Here is an 11,462-nt window from a genome sequence, read left to right on the forward strand (position 1 = left end):
TTTTGTCAGGTAGTGTATATAAGACACAAAATTGTATGTTTTTAATTATTCAACATGTCTTACAGATAAATTGGCAAAACAATATTGTGCAAAAATGTAGAGAAATTTATTACGCCATCAAACGATTCTTGTTCTAAATTGCGATTTTCATCTACTAAAATTGACCAGAATGTTACAGGTGTTCGTCTAGTCCAGCACTCACCTGGTAATACACATGACAACTGCCACGATAATGGCGATCTGCACGGCTCCGATGATAGCAGCTATGAGCACATAATGAAGTTTCTGACCGCTGGGTACCACGTATAGGATGTTAAAGTCTGCAATTTCGTCACACTGTGTCCCTGTGTAACCTGAATCACACCTGTGGATGTACAGGAAATAATCTCAAACTCATTTTTCCAACGAAACAATCATTTTTTTAATGGGCAGCTTCATGGATATAAGCAGTTCTATGCAACCAAATCAGAGCTCACCTGCAGGTAGCGATGCCGAAATTTAATTCGCACTGGCCGTGGACACAGAAGTTGGCATAGTCATCTGTGCAGGGAACTGGCAACCAGCCGTATCCTTTTCCTTCTTTTGCTGGGTCTAAAAGCAGAACAACTCAATTAAACTCTATTGTTGAATGAAGGATGCTTTTTTCCACTTATACGCTTGTTTTGGAATCATGCGCGTTTACCCCCTTAGCTTGGTTTGTTTGGGCATACAGTATGTGAAACCTGCAATCACACTCTGATCTGTGATAAAACAATTGGTCTGAGATCGCTTGAATGAGGTTGTCTCTGCTCGGTTGAAACAAGCCAGGCTATATCACAGTGTATAATGGATATGCAATAGGCATACATATGCTTATAAGAAGAGAGAATAATGTTGTAGAGATGATCATTCCTACGGTAATGGAGTGTTTTATGTTGAATACCGTGAAAGCATGCGGTCTAACTGAACTATTAACTATATATATATATATATATATATATATATATATATATATATATATATATATATATATATATATATATATATATATATATATATATATATATATATATATATATATATATATATATATATATATATATATATATATATTATTCAGGGCAACGCAGTGGCGCAGTAGGTAGTGCTGTCGCCTCACAGCAAGAAGGTCGCTGGTTCGAAACTCGGCTCAGTTGGCGTTTCTGTGTGAAGTTTGCATGTTCTCCCTGCATTCGCGTTGGTGCTCCGGTTTCCCCCACAGTCCAAAGACATGCGGTACAGGTGAATTGGGTAGGCTAAATTGTCTGTAGTGTATGAGTGTGTGTATGTTTCCCAGAGATGGGTTGCGGCTGGAAGGGCATCCGCTGCGTAAAAAAAAAAGTGCTGGATAAGTTGGCAGTTCATTCCGCTGTGGCGACCCCGGATTAATAAAGGGACTAAGCTGACAGGTAAATGAATGAAGAAATGCATAATTTTTGAGAACATCTAAGGGAAACCTCAGATGCTAGTAACTATTTCTTTTTAGATATTCGATTCAATATTACACATAACATAAGTAAAATGAGTTGTTCACTTTAAGGTGAGACTTTTGTTCTCATGCACGTCAATTTTGAGAATTTGGGCTTTTTGGCTTTTTATAGTGTTCTTTTTGCAGTTTAATGGACCAATGGATCTAAAAAGTATTTCTTTTATCACACTTTACCAATTTGTGTCTGGGGATTTCAATTATAAACCATTTTTAAAGGTTGTTTTTTTTTAAATGTCATGTTTTTTGTCTTCCACCGTATCAAAATTCTCCACTTTAACCAACACTCACATACTCCAAACTGCACAGTTTTATTCATATCTATATTCTGGTTCCTTTTTAAAAAAGAATATACTATATGTACATACATAATTTATTTATAACAAAATTCTATTCTACAAAACTAATAATAATAATTCAGGCTGTTCATGGTATTTTGTGCATTATGGAGTGATAAAAGAGATTCTCAAAATCCCCTATGTAAAAGCCTCTGACTAAAATATTTTAAAAAATAAATAATTAAATAATAATAATAATAATAAAGTAATTTAAAACTGAATTTATCTAATCTTCAGATTTTTGCATAGAAAAATGTATGCAAATCAGTGCAGATTTAAAGTCTGCGTGAAAATAAAAATGTTTAAAAATTTACAATGTTTATTTTACAAGTGCACATTGTTATTCTTTAGGTAAACAATCCATGCAAGTTAATCCATTGAAAAAAAAAAAAAAAAAAACGTTTTGATAATCTTTATTCAAAGTCTAACCATTTGCTTCAGCTTTAAAATGGCGGTCCTGCACTGATAATGTCAGTTTGACAGTATGGTGTGAAATATGATTAGCCACGCCCCTCCAACCATAAGTTTGCTGCAAACGCAAGATGATAGGAGGAGCACGAAAGAATAAAACCACGCCCCTTCTTATTAGTCATATCGAAACATACATCAATAAAAGTCTGCAGCAACGTTCCAGTTCACTCAGACTCTAAATAATGCCTCATTTATATATTACAACTATATTAAAAAAATACTTGTTTATAAATCAATCATCTGGATAAGTATGGTCATAATTATTACATTTACTTATTCCATATTTACCCAAAATTGTTCCATATTTACCCAAAATTATTCCATATTTACCCAAAATGTAACAATGTAACTTACCTGCATAATCTGGCTTGTAGGGAAGTCCAGCTTCAGTTTTCTTAGATTTGTCTTTATCTGAGTGATAAAACACAGATTGATTAAGATATGCAAATGATCATCACTTAAAAAAAAAACTGTAAATCATAAATAATGAGTGTTTTTTTTTTTTGGTGTTATTCATTTTCTGCAGAGCTGTTTTCTGACCTGGGCATCTGCCTAAATGCTTGACGTCGATCTGTTCCTGCTTCATACAAGACGCCTCTCGTACCAGGCAAGGATTATGGTAAGAGTTTCCATCTGTGCCGCACACTGGATTCTCATTGTGTCCGCTGCAGTCGATTTTACACGAACAGCTGCAACAGTAAACATGAACAACAACGGTGTCAGTGCATATGTGCTTTCAATTATTCAAAGCCCCAAACAAACATTTTCCTGCTAACAATAAGCACTTTACTTGGAACAAATGTTTTTAATAAAGCCGTAGATGTCATCTGGACCAATCAGGGTTTTTATTGTTCAATGAAATTAAAACCATAAAATAAACACGCACACATACATGAGTCAGAAACATCAGTACAAGAGTGCTTTCATGTTAGTAAGTATAAGAGCTTTATTTTTCCCCTAACACATTACAATGTAATATATGAATTAGTTATTTCTTTTTATTGCTAACCAATTACACTACCTGACAAAAGTCCTGTCGACTATCGACTTTTTTAAGTTTAAGGTTTAAGGAACAACTAATAATAACTTCTAGTTGATCATCTGGTATCAGAAGTGGCTTATATGAAAGGCAAAGACCTCTAATTACACTTATTTTACCAAAATAAAATATGATCATGCCTTGATTTTTATTTATTTAATTAGGACAATAAGATCTGACTTTGCATAGACAAAAGTCTTGTCACTTAACAGAAATAATGTCCAGTATAGAATATAAAGTCATGCTGCAGTAGAGAAAGAATGAATATTGTGTATGACTCCCATGAGCTTGGAGGAATGCATCCATACACCTCTGACTCAAATAATATAATTAAAAAGTCATTAAAAGCGTTCTTGCAGGACTCCCAGAGCTTATCAGGATTCTTTGGATTCATCTTCAACGCCTCCCCCAATTTTACCACACACATGCTCAATAATGCTCATGTCTTGTGACTGGGCTGGCCAATCCTGGAGCACCTTGACTTTCTTTGCTTTCAGGAACTTTGATGTGGAGGCTGAAGTATGAGAAGGAGCGCTATCCTGCTGAAGAATTTGCCCTCTCCTGTGGTTTGTAATGTAATGGGCAGCACAAATGTCTTGATACCTCAGGATGTTGATGTTTCCATACACTCTGTAGATCTCTCACATGCCCCCATACTGAATGTAACCCCAAACCATGATTTTTTCTTCACCAAACTTGACTGATTTCTGTAAGAATCTTAAGTCCATGTGGGTTCCAATAGGTCTTCTGCAGTATTTGTGGTGATTGGGATGAAGTTCAACAGATGATTCTGAAAAATCTACCTTTTTTCTAAATGATCGACTAGAAGTCAAGTTATTATTTGTTGCTTTTACAACTGGATCGATGACAAGACTTTTGTGTAATGTTTTTACCATTAGTCCCTTTATTCATCAGGGGTCACCACAGCGGAATGAACCGGCAACTTATCCAGCATATGTTTTACATAGCGGATGCCCTTCCAGCTGCAACCCAGTACTGGGAATCATCCACACACACACACACACACATTACTGCCAACTTAGTTAATCCAATTCACCTATAGCGCATGTCTTTGGACAGTAGGGGAAACTGGATCACCCGGAGGAAACCCACGCCAACACAGACAGAACATGCAAACTCCACTCAGAAAGGCCAACTGGCCCAGTTGGGACTCGAACCAGTGATCTTCTTGCTGTGAGAGGACAGTGCTAACCACTGAGCCACCATGTCGCCCCCTAAAAGCTTAGTATATGAAATAATAATGCGTTTTTAACTTTTATTTAGTATTAACAATTCTAATTCAATTAGATGCACTTATCTGGTAAACAAAGCAAGTCTCTCATTTAATCTATCTACCAAAAGAGAGAAAATATTACTGTGCATACTGTATTGTGAATAAATAATATGAACATTTTCATATTAGTCAATAATATTATTGAAATCAATACTAATAAGATCATTGAAAGCTGCAGTGTTGCTGTAAATCTGAACATCATATCTTCAAAACAGCATCAGCACTGAAAATGCCTGTCCCGTTGAGACCTGTGCTGGTTGATCATCCCCCCCTGCTGGTTCACCTAATGTAACTTCAGTTTATCTGAGCGTTTGAGAATATTTCCTCCTCAATCTCATGTCCTTGAAGCTACAGTGGTTCCTGGAATTAATCCACACTGTTCATTAGCGCTTGGCATGAAAACGAAGCAGGCAGAAAAAACTTCTGACACAAAAAGAAGTTTTGCAATCCTTCTCCGTCTCATGGGAGCCGTGTTATTTTCTCGGCTTTGATAGAGCTGAACCCTGTCCAACATTCATGCTTTTATATTAGGCACAATAGCAGTTGTTTCCAATGTTGAAAAACAAAACCTTCATATTCATTACTTTAAGCGCGCTGGCATGAAACAACTTTGGGACTCGTTAATTACTAACTCTCGCTCGTTAATTTGAAGCAAAAATGGAGAAGGAATGAATGCGGCACGTACGAGTCTTCATCCTCTGCGTCTTCATCACATTCAGCGCCGTACTTGCAGTTGCTGCATTTGGTGACTTTCTTGCCCGACTCTAAGCCCGATCCGTCAATTTCTGTAAAATAGGGTAAATACCATTTAAATGACTGTTATTTTACAATACAAGACATATAAGCATTTATATTTATCTTTCATGGTTAGATAAATATTAATGACCACATGATTTCTAATATACAGTTGAAGAATAAATTATCCCAGCAGGCACAGGACGTCAAATTGACGTTGCACCCTTATGTGGTGGGACTTTGCATTTTGAGTGGAAACGAAAATCGTGTTGACGTCAGAACTCAACATCAGGCCAACGTTAATGTCCAATGTTGGACAGACATTGAATTTTGGCCACTTTCCAACACAACCTAAAATCAACCAAATATCAACCTCTAATGATTTTACAGCTTTAAGTTGTGTTGGACGTTACCACTATGGCATCTATCAGTCGCTGGTTTTTGGTTGCCATACCTGACGAATAAATGTCAGTATTTGACGTCAGTATGACGTTGGTTTAAGATGTTAGCTCGATGTTGGATTTTTGTTACTTTCCAACACAACCTAAAATTAACCAAATATCAACGTCTAACGATGTTACAGCTTGACGTTGAGTGAACGTAATCTCAATGAAATCTATCAGACGTTGAATTTTGGCTGCCATACCTGATGAATAAATGTCAGTATTTGACGTTAATATGACGTTGGATTTTAGGCACTTTCCAACACAACCTAAAATCAACCAAATATCAACGTAATTTGACATCGTTACTGAACGTCAAAGTAAAGTTGTCCTTAGACATGCATTGAATTTTAGTTACCTGATGGCACAACCTAAATCTAACCTAATATTAACATCCGGTGACGTTGTGCCAGCTTGGAGTATGTAAAATATTTCATTCTTTTTCTAATCTTTCCAGAGTGATGTTTAACTCTTTCCCAGCAAACATTTTAAAAAACAAAAAATGTTGCCAGCATTTTTGATGATTTTCACCTTAATTTGACAGCCCTCAGGATATTTTATTCTAGAAAAATATGAGCATATTGTATATCAAAATAAAGAACCAAGCCTCTCCTATTAAAGAAATCAAACTACAAGTATACTATTTTCATGTGTTGATGTATTATCACCACTTGAATATAGAATAGGTTAAATACAACATTTGTTTTTCAAGGGACAAAGGTAGTGCATTTAAACTAGAAGATATATAGAATTTAATATATACTACACACAGACATACATACACACATACATACACTGTGAGTGAAATATAAGACAATAAGAGAAAGTATATATACATACACACAAGCATACACTAACTGGCCACTTTATTAGGTACACCTGTCCAACTACTTGTTAACGCACATTTCTAATCAGGCAATCACATGGCAGCAACTCAACGCATTTAGGCATGTAGACATGGTCAAGACGATCTGCTGCAGTTCAAACTGAGCATCAGAATGTGGAAGAAAGATGATTTAAGTGACTTTGGACATGGCATGGTTGTTGGTGCCAGACGGGCTGGTCTGAGTATATCAGAAACTGCTGATCTACTGGAATTTTCATGCACAACCATCTCTAGGGTTTACAGAGAATGGTCTGAAAAAGAGAAATACCCAGTGAGCGGCAGTTCTGTGGGCGCAAATGCCCTGTTGATGCCAGAGGTCAGAGGAGAATGGCCAGACAACCGAGGTCTGCAGAAGAGCATCTCTGAACACAACACATCCAACCTTGAGGCGGATGGGCTACAGCAGCAGAAGACCACATCGAGTGTCACTCCTGTCAGCTAAGAACAGGAAACTGAAGCTACAATACACACAGGCTCACCAAGATTAGACAATAGAAGATTGGAAAAACAATGTCTGGTCTGATGAGTCTCAATTTCTGCTGCGACATTCAGATGGTAGGGTCACAATTTGGCCTCCACAGTCTCCAGATCTCAATCCAATAGAGCCCCTTTGGGATATGGTTGAATGGTAGATTCGCATTATGGATGTGCAGCCAACAAATCTGCAGCAACTGTGTGATGTTATCATGTCAATATGGACCAAAATCTCTGAGGAATATTTCCAGTATCTTGTTGAATCTATGCCACGAAGGATTAAGGCAGTTCTGAAGGCAAAAGTGAGTCCATCCCGGTGCAAGTAAGGTGTACCTAATAAAGTGGCCGGTGAGTTTATTTTTATTTGATGAATTATTATTATATTATTATTATTATTATTATTATTATACATATGATACTTCAAATGTCTATAGGAGACCAAACTTGGCACCAAAAAGTGAGAATTGAGTCCAAAAAAGTTGAGCGCCATAATAACCTCCCCTTTCAACAAGACTGATTGTTTAAAAGCACTGTAAGAGGACGATTAAAATGCTCAGTGACACAGATTTGACAAGTGTCCAGTTCATCCTCAACAGGCCTTGGGTTGTGCTCGAGCAGCGCTCTGTAATTTACAGTAATGACAGCTCTAAACACACACAGGCCTTCATCTGTGAACCCGCACCAGCTCACGCTTTTATCACACAACGGCATAACGGGCTAAAAATACACTCAGATGACATGTTTTGGCTGATCCGCAGAGCTCTGAAGTGCTGCGCAGCGACCCATTTCTGAGATCGTTTGATGTCTCTGGGTCAAAAACCCTAGAAATGACCAGTTTCAGTTTCCTAAAAATTACCCTTGCTGCTTTCTGGTCACTCTCAACACACACACACAGCAAAAATAGTAACAAAAAACAAACACACCTCCATTTCCAGATCCCGAGCTGCTATCTGGAATCAAAACAAAAATTAGGATTAATCCTGATCCACGGTTTATAAGTACATTTATATCATGAAACATGTCAAGAGTTCACCAAATGGAAGCAGCAGTCGTGGGTTTGCCCTAGTCTGCGTATGATGTATTATTAACATGCATATCAAATTATTAGAGGGCATGATGACATCTAATTTGTGGATGAAAAGAAAATCATGAGATTAATAAGAGCTAAAAATAAGGGCTGTCATGTATCAGATCGCACTGCTCATTAGAGTCTGAGATATAAAGCCTCTGCAGCCTGTTTTATAGCATTTCTGCTCATTTAGACCTCAGAAAAATCTGACAAATTATTAAGCATATACATATACAGTAGTCAACACTTGAAGTGGATCAAAACCTTTACACAAAGCCGCAACGGCAGCAGTGTCTACAAAGGTCTTAAAAACTATTAAACAGTCTTAAATGCTATTTTTCAAGGTATTAAATTTGATATCATTTTCGATTATGCAGTTGTAAGCTGAAGTTTGCATAAATTAAAACTCTGAATATCAGGGCACTGTGTATTTTATGAAATAAATAAGATTCTGCTGGATTTGACATCATGCTGCTTTGTTTACTGCAATAACCAAGGCAACACCATTAATTCAGCAGTTCGATAGGCGCCAACCTGCTGAATTAGCTAGATTTAATAGACTGTTTTTCAGTATAAGAATAATGTTTTAGTGTTTGATTAGTTGCATACATTAATATTTAGTAAATATACAGTAAGTTAAAATCTCGCCCGTGTTTCCGGTTGAAATATAAAGTGGTTATGAGGTCTTAAAATGTATGGAAAGAGTCTAAAAAAGTCTTAAGGCCTAAGTTATGTGTAATAACAATGGAACGACACAAGGAGAAGGTGCTGAACTCCTGTAATGCATTTAATCCTTTGTATACAAGGCTTTTTTGGTGATGGCAGCTTAAAGACGCCTCTCATATGGAAAATAAAGTCAGATGCATTGCTCAGGTGTGAGTTTTTCACAGACTTCAGCAAAGTGTGGAAATCTTGATGAATCTGTGGGTCTTGTCTATAAAATCTGATCTTTACTTTGTATTTTCTATTGGGTTCAGATCAGGTGAATAGCTGGGCCATTCTACAGCTTGATTTTCTTTCTCTGAAAGCATTTGAGAGTTTATTTGGCTGTGTTTTGGATCATTGTCTTGCTGAAATGTCCACCCTGGTTTCATCTTCATCCTCCTGCTAATGCAGATGTTGGACTGAAGCAGCTGATATTCATTTACACTGAAGAACGGCAGAAGACTGCTGAAGAACTACTGAGAGATTTCAGCTGCTGTCTGGGCTTTTCATGTCTGTCTGCACCTCCCTTTCTTCATTTGTTCGATATTTTTTCCCTGTGTCATTTCATTTTATTACACAACTTTATTTTAAACTAATTAGATTTGCTGTCTTTGCATATAGGAATATCTTTGGTTGTTTACAACATCCGGGGAAAAGTCAACGGCACCTTTAGAAATATGTTTTCTGAGAAAAATGGTGACGTGTTCAATACTTATTTTCCTCGCTGTATATGACCGAAATGTACCTGAATTTCATAATGACAGAAACTATTCAGAATGTCTTTCTTTTTTCTTTTTTTTATATTCGCAATTTGAGTAAATAATTCATGTACTAAATAAAAATGATCAGAAAAAATAAAGAAAATAACCGAAATGCACCTGAAATAAATAATGTCAGGGCATTTTTAAAACAGTTTCTTACTGTTTTTACAGAATATTTTGTTGATGTTATTTTATATACAGTTGAAGTCAAAATTATTAGCCCTCCTGTGATTTTCTTGAATTTATTTATTTATTTTATTAAATTTTTTTTGAATGATGTTTAACATGGCAAGGATTTTATCACAGTATTTCCTATAATTTTTTTTCTTTTGGAGAAAGTCTTATTTGTTTTATTTTAGCTAGAATAAAAGCAGTTTTTAATTTTTCAACCCACTTTAAGGTCAATATTATTAGCTTTTTTAAGCCAGGGCTCAACAATAAGGACTGCCCGATGGCCCGAGGCCAGCGTGAGAGAAGCTCGGGAAAGTAGACAGAATCGTTACTGGCCCGATCAAGCCACTGATGCCCAGTCACTAAAGTTTAATTTGTCTGTAAATATTTGTCAATCGCATGCAAATATAGTCAGAATCGAGAAACAGTGTGTGTTTTTAAGACTTCGAATGCTAACGTCTCTGTTTCTCTTATCTGATTGGATGTTTTGAGCACGTTATTTTTCCGTAACAACCAGTACAGCGAAGAGACAGCAACATGGCGGCAACATCAAGTGATGATGCTAAAGGAAAACATTTGTTTCTAATGTCTTGGAAGCAGACATTTACAAGGGTACACCACAACAACAACAAAAAATGAAGTGTTTTGTACAGTTTGCCATCAGTTTGGCAGGTCTGCTATCTTATGTTTTGCAATAAAATATCTGCACATTTTGCTACTTTTGTTTGCAAAACACTTTGAATTTTGTTCATTATCTATTATTAACATTTTTTTAAATATTGAAATTCTAGATTTACAAACATTTTGACACATTTTTATATTTGTGGCTAATAAATAGCTTTAAACTTTTTTTTGGTAGGGCCAATGAAAATATTGGCAGGGCAAGTAAAAATCTGAACCACTGGTCCGATCGGGCCAGTAGAAAAAATCCTTAGCGTTGAACCCTGTAAGCAATATATGTTTTCGATTGTCTACAGAACAAACCATCGTTACACAATAACTTGCTTAATTACCCTAACCTGCCTAGTTAACCTAATTAACCTAGTTAAACCTTTAAATGTCACTTTAAGCTAAATACTAGTGTCTTGAATAATATCTAGTCAAATATTATTTACTGTCATCATGGCAAAGATAAAATAAATCAGTTATTAGAAATGACTTATTAAAACTATTATGTTTAGAAATGTGTTGAAAAAAATCTTCTCTCCAGTAAACAGAAATTAGGGAAAAAAAAAACAGGGGGGCGAATAATTCTGACTTCAACTGTATCTGGCTCCACACAGACCGACACTGACTGTTGCAGCTGTTCTCAAAAGATGCTTGTGACTTGTTTTAATAAAAGGATGCAGTCAGTGTAATATGAAGCGAGCAGAAGATGTTGGGTTTTCATTTCAGGAAGTGAAGGAGACGGTCTGGACTTACCAGGATCGCAAGGGCCTTCATTGGCCAGAACGATGGATTTCTGCTGGTTACAGGCTGCTTGTTTCAGATAGCACTCGTTCTGATAGGTGTCTCCGTTTGTGCCGCACACCGGGATGTAGTTCTTCGAGCACTGCGGTAAAACACAATGCA

The 11,462-nt window shown here is 36.5% G+C and overlaps 2 protein-coding genes across 2 annotated transcripts in view; both read right to left on the reverse strand.

Moving 5' to 3' along the window:
* The window catches only part of agap3 (ArfGAP with GTPase domain, ankyrin repeat and PH domain 3), a 985,397-nt gene that overhangs the window by 215,755 nt on the left and 758,180 nt on the right, over positions 1–11,462 (reverse strand). The gene's annotated exons all lie outside the window — the stretch shown is intronic.
* Positions 1–11,462, reverse strand: part of tmeff1b (transmembrane protein with EGF-like and two follistatin-like domains 1b) — a 47,310-nt gene that overhangs the window by 3,174 nt on the left and 32,674 nt on the right. Inside the window, 7 exon segments of the mRNA NM_001025301.1 lie at positions 203–364; positions 477–591; positions 2,668–2,724; positions 2,854–3,002; positions 5,332–5,431; positions 8,108–8,134; positions 11,313–11,442. Of these exon segments, the coding sequence (NP_001020472.1) occupies positions 203–364; positions 477–591; positions 2,668–2,724; positions 2,854–3,002; positions 5,332–5,431; positions 8,108–8,134; positions 11,313–11,442 (740 nt within the window).

Source organism: Danio rerio, chromosome 24 (assembly GCF_049306965.1).
Source record: "Danio rerio strain Tuebingen ecotype United States chromosome 24, GRCz12tu, whole genome shotgun sequence".
Lineage (NCBI taxonomy): Eukaryota > Metazoa > Chordata > Actinopteri > Cypriniformes > Danionidae > Danio > Danio rerio.